At 43.0% G+C, this 15,600-nt stretch overlaps 1 protein-coding gene across 1 annotated transcript in view; it reads left to right on the top strand.

The window, feature by feature from the left end:
• The first annotated feature begins 7,314 nt into the window (after positions 1-7,314).
• MAP1B (microtubule associated protein 1B) overlaps positions 7,315-15,600 on the top strand; it is a 71,247-nt gene continuing 62,961 nt past the window's right edge. Inside the window, exons 1-2 of the mRNA XM_038169916.2 lie at positions 7,315-7,507; positions 12,206-12,307. Of these exons, the coding sequence (XP_038025844.2) occupies positions 7,330-7,507; positions 12,206-12,307 (280 nt within the window). The 5' untranslated portion in view covers positions 7,315-7,329. The remainder of the gene's footprint in view (positions 7,508-12,205; positions 12,308-15,600) is intronic.

The raw sequence follows: 15,600 nt of genomic DNA, 5'->3' as shown, positions 1-15,600 counted from the left end.
ACATGCTGTTTTTCATCCCAGAAATAGCAGCATTTCAGTGCTGGACAAAATCATTCCTATATGTACAGTTTTATATTTGCAGAACTAACGGGTGGATAAAGAAGCTTTACATATAACAGATGGCATTTAAAAATATACTATTGTGCCACATAATGACAGTATAATAGTGGCCATGGTAAAATAGTGCAGGGTGGTTGTGGTATAATATATCAGATATGGCTAATATAAATTTTGCCTTCCTTGAGTTTTGAAGATTAAACCAAGTTGGAATAAACATGAACAGCAAACGAAAGAAAAAAAAATTGGAAAACATCAACAAAATAATACTCCTTGATACTCCTTTTCTGCATTACTAAATTTGCTTGGTAGCAAAGCCATATTTATGTATTGCAAATCATAGTTTCAGCAACAGCTCTAACATTGCCACTATACTGAATTTGCAAATAATGAAGATTTTTTTTCGGCATTTCAGCAATATGACAGCAGCATTCTAGCACTACCCAAATAAATTAATATATGACATTTGTCAAACACAGGTGCCAGAAAAAAATGGGACAATTCTTAGGGAGAAATCACGGGGAGCCTTTGTCCTCCCCCATGCACGGTTCCAGCTCCAGAAAGGCTGTTTGGGCACAGCAGTGCCAGGACCAGCAGAGACTCCCAGGGGTACAAAGGCAGACAGTGGCTGTGATCCTCCCCTCTATGTCACAGCACATGGTGGTGGTGGTCTCTAACTACTCCCATATTAGGGTTCCTTGAGCAAAATGCTCTGCTTGCTGCTCTCTCTGCATTCTCAGGACATTGACTAAATTCTGCAGTGTGACCCTTAGTAAGCAAATCTCAACCTACTACAAAATGCTAGGAATGACTTACTAAATTAAACAGCAGATAAAGTAGAAAGAAAGGAAAGATGAAAGGAAAATCATCCTTACATAACCTTCACTTTGTATCAGCCCACTGGGAATGCATGGAACAAAGAGATAAATAGTAGGAAAAAAAAAAAAAAAGACAAAAACTAGCCAAAATGATGCTGCAAAAATGTATTGATAGTAATGTTGTTATTAAGCCACAACAGAAAGTGCAAGGAGATGGGAAGGAAGCAGATGGTTAGTCTTGTAGGTGGTCCGAATAAACAACTCTGGTGTTTTGTTTCCACAGACATGTAAAATGAAGTTAACCATTCCTTCTGTTTTTTTCTGTAAGCATATCAATTCTTTGGAAAAAAAAAATAATAAAGAAAAGTTTTTCTTGCAACTGCAACAGTCAAAGGACTGGATTATTATGGTAGAAAGACTAAAGGGCACTTTAGTAAAAAGGTTAAAACCTGTTTAGGCAGAGTCCCAAATTATTCAGATAGGAATACATCAGATTTCATTGCAACTTTACACATCTTTAAGTGAAATCCAGAGACCTTGAAAGAGAATGAGAATGAAAGGCCACATCGGGACCCTTGTAGGAACATAGTCTGTGTCCATAATAAGCCGTGTGCCAGCGTTCAGAACAGTGCACTACCCTGGCTGCATCTGTGAGTTACATGAAAACTGCAGTGACCTTAAAGATCTGGCATGTTCCCAGTGCAGGACCATGATCTGCTGGACTGGTGCAGCATGCAGATCCAGCAGTTCCCCAGTTTCCATGTTTACAAACATGACAGTGCACTGCATGAAGAAATTCTTACATGGATTTCCTCTCCATACAGGAGCAATATGGCATTTCTATTGTAGCATGCTCGAGAGAATATGGGAATAGATACTTGTAAAAGAGTAATACTCATTTTAAATATTGCAGAACTAGTAGAGCTAGGCTACCTCTGAAAAGTATTTTAAAGCAGGACTTGAGGCTAGATGAGAATATCGTGTAAAATATCTGCTTGCTCTTGGGTCCCCAGAGGGAGCTTTAGATGATTCTAACTGGAAGAAGAACCAAAAAAAATCCTGTGCTCTACAGCACCTCCACATGCTTTTGTCATCTGTGTTGCTAGGACTGACAGCCCACTGGCATTTTTCCCCCTGTGCTTGCAGTGACTAACATGACTAATGTCTGACACAGAAGACTGCTGAGGGCCCCCCAGCATGCCGCTGGTAGGATGTGCTGTGGGGGCAGATGGGTTACGAGCACATACCCAGGCTGAATGTAGGCGGTGTGGTGGCCAACACCACCTTGCAGGAGTTCTCAGCTTCCAGCCAGCCCCCAAATTAAGCAGATGATAGTGTAAATGTCGCCACTCAGTACCCGTGGCTTGATTCTCCTCCCTCTTAAGTCAAGAACAGGCTCTAAAAGTGACTTGAAAGGCAGCATATGCTAGGTCTCTGGACTGCAACACTCCTCAGGTTGGTGTCATAGGAGAAAAATCATATTTTGCTCTTAGGAGCCAGATACAATTCTGTAATTTGAATTCCTTTGACAGGAATTTAAAAAACAATAGAACTCACTCCCTTAAATCCAAGCTATGCCCCATACGAACAGATCCCTCCCTTGTTCAGGAGGGATCAGATGATCTCTCCCTTAAATGAAACTAAAAATCTACTCTGTCATGCTGATTTACATTCTCTCACCATTAGTTTTGTTGATGATGTTTTAATTATAATTCCAGCTTTGTGGTACAATGGATGTCCCTATTATCATCTATCACTGAATTTTAAGCATCATCCTAATTATTTCAGGGTCCAATTGCTTAAACCTGCTTTATTTTCTCTCTGACTGTAGAGAAGAAATCATTGTTTTTCGTGCAAAGCTATGTGTTTTTCATTCAAAAATTGAGGATAATTTTATTCAAAATAAATGATTTCTTGTTTGTCCTTTTTTAATAGTCAAGAGGAAATTCATTTTTTTCATTTCATTCTCACTAGTGAAATAAAGTATGTCTTCACTTCCATCCTTTTTGAGTTCTAACTTCTCCTTTCTCCACTGAAAAAAAAAGGGGGGGGGGGGGGGGGAATTGGCTGTATATATATATATGCCATTGGAAACTAAAGCAGAATGTTGCTTGGTGTTATTTTTCTCTCACTTTGACAAAGTTGAAAGTGAGAGAAAATGTTATTTTTAAAAGCAATAGTGTTGCTTTTCCTCACTTTTTTTTTTTTTTCCTAATATTTAACTCCCACTTTTCCACAGGGAAAGTGGGAGGAGAGGCAAACAGCAGGAAGACCACCAGAAGAAAACAAAAACTCTCTCGCATTTGGTGTTTAGAGAATAGTAATTAAAATTGAAGTAATATAATTTAAAACACTTGAAATGTATGGCAGCCAAGTAATTTTTATTTACTATGTAATTAAACATAAATTTCAGCATCAAATTAAGTACTTCCCCTCTCAGAATATCTTTCCCTGAGTCCAAGCCCTTTGCTGCTGTCCCAGGCACAGCTCTCGTGGTGCCACGAGCCTGCTGCTGCAGCAGCTCCTTCATCCCTGCCAGTCTGAGGATGTTTGTTAGGGATGCCTCCCTGCCCAACAAAAAGGGGGAACACAACAGGAGCTGTTTTTATGAACCACACAGCCTGGTTCTTGCAGAGACATGCAGGCCCCATGACTAATCTTGTTGTGCCCAGTGGCCGCAGAATGACACATCTGCTCTACTGGGGTCACCATGACTTGTAGTGTCCCTCTGTGCCTGTGCTCTGCTGAGCTGCTGTGAAGGAACAGCACACAAAAGAGAGCCTGGGGGGTGAAAGCTGGACCGTGTGGGCATGATAGACCATGTGGGCATTGCTGCTTTTAGGAAATGAGGAGTGTTGGGTCTCATATCTGGGAGTGTGCACATCGGGAGTAACAGTGGGTAACACTGGGAAGGCATCAGATGAGGTATGAGATATGATGGGTATTATTTGCTATAATGTTGGTGGAATATGCTTGACTTCATCATGCAATGGGAAACCCTTTTTCACTGTGTGGACACTGGCACACTCTTCGTGAACCCACTCCACGACATGTTGTGCAGTCTTCAGATCGACGTTTCTCAGTGAAGAGAGACTATGTAAGAGCCTTCTGAACCACTTTACTTTCATTAAGAGCTTAAATTGGTCTGAAGTAGCGTGCATGGATATGTATTTCTTTTATGCTAGTGTAGACATCTGACCTCGGACAAAGGGCCAGCCTAAGGGTTTGTGCATCACTGAAACCTCATTTAAAACTTGAAGACAGGACTTGAACAAAACCTGGATATTAGTGGGTAACAAATGGCATGCACCACCAAGAAGTATGTTCTAGTTTTAGATTCCAAGTGCTTTATTTAAAACTGACTGTTTACTTTAAAAACACCATATCCACAAGAAAAATACAGCTTTGTGTGCAATGTTTGACTATATTCAATTGTGGGATACCAATTTGGTATTAAATGCACTAAAGAAACCAAACCAAAACAAAACAAAGCAAACAGAAAGATGGAGCACTGGATATCAATCATTGTCTCTATAACAGAGCAAGACATATTCCATAGTCCACATGGATTTTGCTATTTCTTCCACTGGAGAGGCCCATCTATGTGATTTTGCTGCAGCTAGAAAATTGGTATCCCTTCCAAACACCGAGGATCACATGACACTGAGTCAGCTTTATACAGCACTTCTCCACATTTCACCCAGCAGTGGATCTGTTGATATGCTCTGTCCTGCAGCCTGCCAGTGGGTTTCCACAAGCATAAAGACAACAACAGAGCTACTGGAGTGGGGTTCCAGCATGGCCAGATACATCCTGAGCACAGAGCTGGGAACCTGCAGCTTTCTCGGAGACACATCCATGAGGTTAAAACATCATCTGTTGTCTGACTTTCATATCAGATGGAGTGGCATAAGCTTGTGAATATATGAGGGCAGAAGTCTGTGTCCCTTGAAGAGGAACAAAACCATTTTCTTCCAAAGGCAGCCCCTGGTCCTTAGGGTTTTACTTCTCCCATCACCACAGAGTTTGGCTGTAACTGTTCACCCGTTCCCACGTGATGTTCTAGTTGCACATTCTTTTACAGCACAGTATAAAATAGAGGACTGTCTCAGCAGGCTATTTCAAGCATAGCTGTATTACCTACTTGCATGTAAACATTTTCTTCATTGATGCAGTATATTCATTTTGCCTTTTACTCTTCAAATACACAAGCATTTTTCTAGATATATCTTTTTTTTTTTCTTTTTTTTTTTTTTTTCTTTTTTTTTTTCTTAAAATAAGGAAGAAATAAAAAGCAGGTATAATGCCTTTTGTATACTGGCATGCATTTCTCAGAGCAATGCTTTTAACCTGCTGTGCTTGTGAAGCTTGTGAGACATCATTTTACCTTTATGTCTGGGAACCATTATCACTCTGTTTTGCAACCAGTGAGCAAGACCCCTTGAGCAAGACACTCCAGAGACCAGATGCTCTTGCTGGTGATTGAAATGAAGACATACCTCAAAGCTATACATTGCAGAGGGAGAAGCCAGAAGCTGGCTTCCTCCAACAGGCATCATGAGGCAAGTGTTGAGGACATCTATAATTAGAATATAGACTGTGAAGGTGGGGGTCGCACAGGACATGTCCCAGGGAAGTGGGCATTATTGCTAGGTAGATATCTGCACCTATATTAATATGGGCCTGTGTTCTTTGTCTCATGGAAATTGCCAGGCTCAGCAAGGAAACACCAAAGTCATAGCTGGGCTCAGACGAGCTGTTACTACTTCCTCAGCATCTATGTGATTGCATTTGTTCCATCGGCAGCATCAGCTCTGGCTTAGAAGGAGGGCTGTTGCTCTTTATCACCGTGACATCTCAGCCACCTGACGATGGCTGTAAAAAGGCTTGCCCGCAGTCTACAACCTTCCATGTAGCAGCAGACCAGAAAAACAGTCTGCTTTAGATGCAACATCCCAGCACAACACACTGTGTTAGCCAAGGATTTCAGTGCTGAATTTATGTAGAAGAGCTATTCATATTAAAAACCCTAGGTGCTGTAAGCAGAGATAATGCTATGGACCAGCACCGAGAACAATGGGATTTCAGTCCTTGTGGGTGACTGCATGCAAATACCATCTGAAATACACATTAATTAGAATGAGTGTGTTGCACTCAAAGCAAAGTACATATTCTAGGAAAGCAGACCTGAGGTACACGTTCACCCAGGCAAGCACTCCGTGTTACTGAGGAGCAGGCAGAGAATGTGAGCAGTCGGTACTGGAAAGAGCTGCACACCAAGGGAAGAATGTCTCCTTTGTGAGGGACCAGAGGTTACCTTATAAACCAGGCTATAAAAGTTTATATCCTTTCCTGGTCATGGTGAGATATCTCCCGCATCACTTCAGCCACATAAAGAAGATGCTTAGTGTAAACCAGTGCCTGGCTTCTGTCAGTAAAGTGAGAGGAACATCCCAGGGAGGCTGATTTATCTCATCCCATTTTAGGGGAGGATAAAACACTTTTAGGAGGTAATTGGATTTATCTCTCTTTGTCAGTATCCAGAGCAGCTGTCTAAGTTTATATGGAAATCCAGAGGAGCCCATCCTTTGCATTTGTAATCAAAGATGTTTTCTGATGCCACTGCTCCCTAGAGTTGCTCGAGCATGGTCCGAACTAGTTACCTGAAACCCTTTGAAATTCTGGAGCCTTAAGACTATGGGGTTTGAGAAGCTTATCCAGAAACAGCTTGTCCAAAAGCTCTGGGGTGAGTCATACAACCACGGGCCTTGAATACAGGCAGAAAGCCTGTGTCTGAAGCATCTCATGAAGCAAACTGCTTTCAAACAAACAAACAACAACAAAGCCAAACAAAAGAAAAAAACGACTTGAGGTGAGAAGAATATTTAGACTGACAAACGCAAGGTGGGAAAAAGAAAAAAAAAAAAAAAGAAAGAAAGAAAAAAGGAGAAAAGAAAAGAAAAAAGGAGAAAAAATGCAAAGCACGGCTCAGATTTTGCTGCAGTGCTTCGGCGAGGCGCGGGCTGCCGTCCCCGAGCGGCGGGGCTGCCGCTGCCCTCCGCCCCCGGGGCTGCGGGGCGCGGGGGGCGCGGGGCTCCCGGGCTGCCCGGCGGCGCTGGGGGGGCTCGGCCCCGTGCCCCCGGGGCGTTGTTCGCACCCCGCGTCCTTCCTGCTTCCGGGGGCCGCCGCGGGGAGGATTTGCTGCAGATGACATCAGCCGTGGATGCTGGAAAAGCGGCGGCGGGGATGCGCCGGCTCCCCCCCTTCCTCCTCCTTCTCCTCCTCCTCCTCCTCCTCCTCCTCCTCGTCGCCAGGTCCCAGCCCTGCACCGTCTCCGTATAAAAGCGCCGCCGCCTCCCCGCCCGCCCTCACTCCCTGCCGCCTGCGGAGCCGCCGCCGAGCGGCCCTTCTCCCCTCATCGCCCCGGAGCCGCGGGGCGGAGTGGGGGACCGCGATGGCCACCGTGGTGGTGGAAGTGGACTCGGAGCCCTCCTGCAGCATCCCCAACCCCACCTCCCCCTCGCCCAGCCTCTCGCACCGCTTCCTGGACAGCAAGTTTTACCTGCTGGTGGTCATCGGCGAGCTGGTGACCGAGGAGCACCTGCGTCGGGCCATCGCCAACATCGAGCGAGGTGGGGTGCGGGGGGAGAGACGTCCCGTGTCCCTCAAACGGTGGCCATAGGGCGGTCGGTGGTGGGGTGGTGGTGATGGTGATGGGGTGGTGGTGGGGCGGTGGTGATGGAGGGGAGGTGGTGGTGATGGGGTGGTGGTGGGGAGGGAGTGAGGATGGTGCTGGTGAGGATGGTGCTGGGGTGATGGTGATGGGGTGGAGGTGATGAGGATGATGGGGTGATGGTGATGATGGGGTGGTGCTGGTGGTGATGATGGGGTGGTGCTGGTGATGGGGTGCAGGTGGTGGTGACGGGGTGCTGGTGCTGATGGGGTGCTGGTGGTGGTCCGAGCCCCTCCCTCCCGCCGTGCACAAAGCCCCTCGCCCCCCGCCGCCCCCGCCGCGCTATTGTGGGGGCTGCGGCTGCCGGCCGCCGTCCCGGAGCCGCCGCGGGGTGGGCGTGGCGCGGCCCGCTCCGCACTGCGGTCCCCGGGGCTGCCCGCCGCGGACAAAGGGCGCCCGCCCCGCCGCCGGGGCTCGGGCCGGGGCCGGGGCCGGGCACCGGGGGGCGGCTGCGGGGCGGCTCCTGCGGCTGCCCCCCTTCCCCGGCGCTCGGCGGGCGTTTTCCCCCGGGGCGGGGATGCGGCTCCTCTGCGCATTGTGCCCAACTTTGGGCGCCCGAGCTCTGCAGACGCACGCACCCGTGGTTAATGACACGGGAGCGAGAATAATAAAACGAGAGGCGGGTGGCGGGGCTGGTGTCCGAGCGGCCAGCCTCCGCTGTTGTCCAGCTCGGGCTGCCGCAACTCGCTGCCTGTTTGCCCTTCCCTTAAGAGGGCGATGCACGAAGGCGTCGCAAGTGAAAGGAGCGAGTTTTGTTAAGTTCTCGATGCGGTTCCCAGTCAAAGGGATGGCAGTGTGCACGGAGAGGCAGAAAGCCCCGCGGCCGTAACGGTGGTGTGAAGCACAAAGGAAATTGTTGCCGGACACTCTAGTTCGCTAAACTCTACTGATATGTGGTTTTTTTAACCTATATCTTGTTCTGGACTGATGAAAGCAGAGATATCAGAACCCTGCTTTTGTTAGAGAGGAGAAAGAGACCCTGAAAAAGAGGGATTTGGTAGCAGCCTTGCCGTGTAGGTGTGGTTCAGCACTCCAGCTAGGACTTCGCTTGTCTCTATTGTTGTTTTCCCAACCGTTGTTGCTGTAGTTGGCGATTTATCTTGATTCTTTTTCATGGCTGTTTGTGGCAAAGGGCTGCCTCATCACAGCTAACCAGCTTCACCGTGACCTGTTCATCTTTCTTGCGACCATTGTCTCCTAGGGAGAACTACTGAGGCAGATGCTTTGTCATTCAGAGCCTCTTCAGCACTGCACTTTCCCAATTCTGTCTAATTTTTGATTGTGTCAGAAGTGAATTGGCTGCATTTCATTTAAATTAATACTATTTATTGAGCAAAAGGATAAAACTTCTCCCCTCAAGACATCTGATGTCATCCTTCCTCTGAAGAAAAGCTCTTCAGCCTCTTCTTGAAGCTTCTATTGTACAGTTGCTGCTGCATAGCTCTGTTGCTGCTACCTCTTGCCAGTAAGCATAACACCCACTTGCAGTTTTAGATGTTCAGAGGAAACGCTTTGGCCTTTTTATTGATCATTTTGGATTAGAAGTCACCTCACTGCTACTGGTGTCAAGCTATCTGACTGGGATTTTGCCTGCTAGGAAAAAAAAAGAAAAGCTTGATGAAAATTTGAGGTGCATTGTTCTGGATGAGCACACTGTGAGTCTGAAGCCCTCTCTGAGTGAGGCAAATACGGGCTTCACTAATCTTTCTCTTTGGAAAGTACACTGTAGTCTGGACAAACTGTCTTCTTTCATCCTTTGTGCTCACCAGAACCTTAAATGCATGTAGGGTTCTTGATCATTCTGCCTCAATGTCTTCTCTGGTACGTCTCCAAAGTACCACCACAGAAAAGTGTGGATTCACGCACTGAACTGCAGAGCAACGTGTCAAAGAAAACATCTGCTGATAAGACATCAGTGGCGTGATGCTACGCAACCCAGTGGAATGCCGAGTCATTTCTTAATATATCATGAAGTGGGAATGGCTTGGCAACCTGCATTTTCAGTAATTACATTTGGGATGTCATTTTGCTGAGGGGGCAATCCTCCAACCCACCGTCCAACAAAGAAGAAGAGGGGAGTGAGGAGAAAGCTTCAAGATCTTTCCACTGATTTGGCAGATTCTACTGGGTGTGCCCTGTCTGCTGTCTGATCATCCCTATGTCTAGTGGCATTGCTCTCCCAAGACTGCAGAAAGAAAGAGAGAGCCCCAGCTCAGTCATCCTCCCAGTCATTACTTCCATGCTGCTAATGATATACATCATTGGATTGACCTTGGATTTTAGTTCTAGATTTACTTCCATTGTATTCAAACCTAATTTGATTTTATAATGTACATAATACATCATACTCTGTTATAATGTGCATGTATAATATTTTTTTTTTCTTTCACCCAGAGTGCTGAATCATGCAGCTGCAAATCTGGTATATTGTAGCTGAATCCAAACTTCACCTTCTGTGTGCATAGTATGTCTAAGCCGTTTTTTGTTTGTTTTCAGTTATTTATTTTTCATTGAGTACTATATTTTGGACACTGACTGGCTCAGTGGTCTGACTATGCCTAATCAGGATCTTTCCCCTACCACAAATCTGGATCCACAACAAAAGTGGTTAGGGATGGTCGACAGGCTCTGTCATTAGCAGCATTGCTGAATCATAGTCCTTATTGCTTAACTGACCTCCAGAAAGCTTTGCAGTCTTCCCACACAAGCTTGCTGTCAGAGGCCACCAAGCTGTTATCTTGTCTCTTCTTCAGGTCCAGCACTCACTTATTCAACACACTTCAGCTTCATGATCAGCATTACATTACTTCTCATATACTTTTCATATACACAGTACATGCGTGGTATTATATCATATTTACTTTCTTGCTCTCAAATATTCCAACACCTGGAAAATATTAAAGCTTGCTGAGCTGTGGTTGCCTGCCAAAACTACGCCCCAAAAATGTACCATATGGCCAAGAGATTTTTGAGAAATTAAAATAAAGAGACTTGCAGAAGAGAGTCACTGCCTATGCCTCTGAACAATGATGCATAAGTCAGGAAGTGGAGGTGGTTGATTATAGTTCAGTTATTTTTCTCTGGAGTGGTTATGAAACATACAGATGATACTGTATTTTCAAATCTCTCTAGAGTTTAATATTGCAACAACTTAATAACTGGTAGCATATCCCAGTAAGAAGCGTGCTCATACCTCGACTGGACTGCTGACAAGGAAAAAGCACTGGATGAATTATCTCTGCAGAGGCTTCAGGCTCCTGAAATGCAGATACCCATATTTGCATGGAGAACCTCCTCAGAGCTGCAATGGGAGACCAGCAGTGCAGATCTGGTTTCTCTGCTCTTTCTCCCCCTCATCCTTCAGCCCTACAACATGGCCTCTACCAGAGGGAGGCTTGATGTTTCTGAGAAAACATAGGAGCCAGCGTTGACAGGAAAGCTAGCAGTCTGAAATCCTGACAGCTACGAGAAGTGCCACCACTGGTTGCACAATATGAGAGGTTGGCCACACATCTCTTCAGGGTTCTCCTCCAACCCAAAGGTAGCAAACCCCAAAGGGATTTAACTCAACAACTTCATGCAAAGACATGGCCGAGTTTGTGGGAAGGGGACAACAGGCACTTCCTTAGGTGCAGTCTCTTCTGCATTTGCCAGCTAATTTGTATAAGTCTAGTGACATTCCCTTAAGAAAAATCAATCAATCAATCAATCAATCAATCAATCAATCCATCACTATGATGTTGGTGCTTAAAATCACAGCAGTGTCTGGACTTACCTGTACTACAACAGCCTACTCATTTGTTTTTGAAAACTTAACAACAAAACCAGAAAAATACTAAAACATATTATCCTGTTAATAGGATTTTTTTTTTTTGAAGTTGTCATCAAAACATCATGGTAGGAAACTAAACTTGTGTTTTAGCTACAGGGATTTTGTTTTTCCCTGGTCAAATGTCAGACCTTAAAATGTTTGATTCCGAAATATATTTTTATGGTCATATGTGTCAACTGTATCATTTCCTTAGTAGATGAGGAGGAAATAGAGATGTGATGTTTATTAAAATAAAAAAAAGATCAAGTGTAGCATTTCTAAATCTCAAAAGTAGAATTTTGATACTTTATAAATAAAAGATCACTTAAATTTTAATTTAAAATGTGGGACTCTTCAAAGCTTTAGAATGAAGAAGTCAGCAATGTAATACTCTTTATTTAAATATTAATTTGCAACATGTGAGGGAACATTGTCCTTCTCTTTCAGTTTTGTAAATAAGTGTACTGCTATTTTAAAGTCGGTGCAGGGACATGGATGGCTTCTCACAATGTGGCTGCTAGGTTGTAGGACCAGCAGTCACAAAGCCGGGGCTTTAAGGATTGCCCCCATTTGGAAAGCCAGATTTCCTCTTTCTTCTGGTTGATCCCTGTCCAGAGTGCTTCTTCTGAGCACTCCACACTTTGCAAAAGATGGCTGTGTGGCATGCCAAGAAGAGAGGCTGGTTTTGGAATTTATAAATATACAAATAATGTGAGTGTAAACTGAGGAACAGTATATATATGCTGATATATCTAGCTAGATGTCTTTTTGTGTTTTGAATTTTAGGAATCCGATCATGGGACACAAACTTGATTGAATGCAACTTGGATCAAGAACTGAAACTTTTTGTATCTCGCCATTCAGCTCGATTCTCTCCTGATGTTCGAGGTGAGCTTTTGGACATGTTAGAGAAAGCTTTGTTTTGCTTGTTTTTAAGAACAGAATTCATAAATACACTTGGGTATTACATGGCCCATTTTCATTGGTTGTTCTTTACAATGAATACTTTTTTCCGTATTTTTAATACATACCTTGAAAATTATATATATATTTTTAGCTTTCTGACAAAACAAAATGCCCGAAATGTTAAACTAATCAGACCTTTAGGTTAGTTTGATGTATATCACCATGATTACTTTGGTAATAGATATTAATGTTGGGTCCCCATTAAAGTTAAGTGAAGCTTACCTTTTGACTGGACAGTTTGTTTCTGTAGCACAATCTGGTGATTCGAGAGACCAAAGCTACTCCTTACTGCAGTAGGCAAAGCACATACAAAAAATAACCTGAAGGTTAGCTCCACAGTTCAATAGAGCCAGAAATGGTGTCACGGCTGTTGTGCAAGTGTGTCTCAAGCTTTGTGTTTCTCCCCAGAGAGCTTGGTACTTTTTCTCGGTATAAAAAGCAGAGAGGTGGAGGGTCTGTCTTGACTCACAGGAACTTTCGTTGGCTTTTATGAAGAAATTAGTGATTTAGAGGACTTATGAGACTCAATCATTTCTTCTGCTGCCTTTTCAAGCTTGTCCTTCCTTCCTTTAGAGGATTCATACAATTTAAAAAAGAAAAAAAAAAAAGGTTTTTAGGTATAAAATTTGATTTTTTTCTGGTTGCATGGGAATCAAAATATTTGGTCTTTTTTTTTTTTTTTTTTTTTTTCTTTAATGCAAACACTGAGTAAGCTTGTATGAGGTTAATTTTGGCTTTCATATAAAAATATATAACCTTTGCACAGCAGTATAGCTTGCTTTCCATGGTGAACATATGAACATATTGTGGCAGTGTACATATTGACTAGTACAACCAAGAATTGACAAATACTATAAATTCTGGTTTTAGGGACATCTCTTAAACACAGTGAAAAAGGATATGAAATATATCATACCATCACATTCCTAAGGGTCAGTTGTTACATGCTGTTGACAAAGAGATCCTGATATCTTGCTAGCATGATAGCACTGACCTGCTGGTCTTGAATAATGCACTAAAAGATCTTGTATAACTAATTCCAGGATTGGTTATAGCAGGTATTGCTATCGTGTTCCCATATCTATAGAGATTTCACTGGATTTAAGAAAAAGATGTACCTTTATGATTTTTCACCTGATTTAAAAAACAACAGAACTGGTACAGGAATACTTGGGGCTGAATTACATGGGATTAAACTCAGGGCTAGAATACAAATCTTCATTTTAAATGTCCAGAAGGAAATTTATCTCAGTGACACCAATCACTTCATTTTACGGAGAAGTTATTCTAATAAACGAAATTAGCTTAACATATTTTCAAGAAGTGTACTGTAAAGTAGAATATATCTTTAACATATGTGTGTTTTAGTTTAGAAATGCAGAGAAAAAAAAAAAAAAAAAGGAACCTGTACTTCTCCTTCAGCACAAATGTTCCAGTCAGTTTAATATGTTTGTTATCTCATTAAGATGAACATTTGATAGCATTGCTCTTGATAACATTGCATGACTTAAAAGAAAGCAAATACTCTGGTTTCATATGATAAATGAAGGAAGATTATGCACCTCTTTTTTAAAAATTCAAATTTTGATTCAATTTCAACAAAGATTATAAAATTCTCTAGGAATCCTTCTCTAGAAATTGTGTACTTTTCATTTATTTATTTATTTATTTTGACTAGACTTGCCTGTTTAGTCTGTCATTGTGTTGAATTACAGCTTAATTGCATGTGACTGGAATTCATCAACATCTCTATGACAAGCAGTAATGAATGTGTTTTTCAGCACTGCTCAATCTTTATACAATAAGCTGCCAAAATCCATGTTGAAAGAGACTAAAAGCTAGAAAAAAAAATGAACACCCAGGAATAAAACTAGCCCTTTTGACCATTTTCTCTTCTCTCAGATTTTGTGTGGAAACCCATTGGCTCCTTTTCAGTCCAATAGCACATATCAAAAGACAAGATTTGAGTCTCTGTGGTTCTTTGTTGCTGAATCTGCCTCAGGCTCCTTTGTGTCTTCTCAACTATTTGAGAACAAGGAAGGGTGGTGGTTTTTTGTTTTTGTTTTGCTCTGTGGCCATAAAGTTACAGAATATTTGTTTTCTGTTACAATAGACAAATGTTGAATTTCAGTGAATGTGAAACTGGCAGCTCGTACTAGACATACTGAAGAGATTGTAAGGACATACTCCTTTATGGACTCAAACTCTGTGGAATTTGTGTAACTAGGTGACCTGTTGTCCAAGGAAAGTATTCATCCAAGGTGATGGGATAGTGTGTGGCATGTCAGATAGGATGTAATTAAACAGCCTTTTTTTCAGTCTTTTTTGAGACTGAACTCTTTGTGCGACTCAAACACAGGGACAGTTTACTCTTGAGGAAGGGTAGACTCATTTAGCGAGTCTGCACAGTCCTTGGTACAGTGAGGTCTGAATACTGACTGAAGCCTGTTTGATTATCATGTTTAATTATGATAATTGCTGTGCTGGCTCAGTACATGCTTGTATGCTTCTCAAAGCAGCTCGAGGATACACGCAGCAGTAATGCGAATGGTATGACTCGTTCTCCAGGAGGAAGCTTGCAGGAAATTGGGCCAACCCTGTCCCCATGCCATATGCCTGCAGTGTTGAAGGACAGACATGTGAGAGAAGATGTATGTCACAGCATTCATATGTTTTCACTTGAGGAATTTGAGGTGTAATCCTTCTGTTTGTAGTGAATAGCCATGTACATATTGAATTTGAAGGGAGCATGACCGGGTCCCAACACTCTTTTTGTGCTCTTACCAAGGGAAAGGTTTGCCACAATGGTATTTGCACATCCTATACTCAGTTGCATGACAATTTGTGGATGATTTATGATTCCCTGAAAAATAGGATTCTGAATGGAAATGGTAGCAGATCTTTTCTGATACCTTGTAAAGCAGCTGAGTTAGCAGACTCTTTAATAATATCAAATCTTGCAGGAATGTTGTTATCAGGTGCTGGTGAAAAATGAGTAACAGAGCTTATTAAATGGTTGCCAAGACAACAGGCAACATGACTTAAAATGGTTGTTTGCCTCTGTTTTCTCTGTCACATACTGATGATGACTTCCATCTTATGGTTAGCTTCACAAGGACAAAAAATTCAAAGAGTGAGTTATAATGTATATACTGGAAAAGGAACTGTGTCTGGTAATGAGGCAAAGCAAATGGAGGTAGTTGAAATTGCAGCTG

The sequence above is a fragment of the Anas platyrhynchos genome, chromosome Z (genome assembly GCF_047663525.1).
Source record: "Anas platyrhynchos isolate ZD024472 breed Pekin duck chromosome Z, IASCAAS_PekinDuck_T2T, whole genome shotgun sequence".
NCBI lineage: Eukaryota > Metazoa > Chordata > Aves > Anseriformes > Anatidae > Anas > Anas platyrhynchos.
Note: the sequence above shows the minus strand (reverse complement) of the source record. Positions and strands in the feature narration are given on the sequence as shown.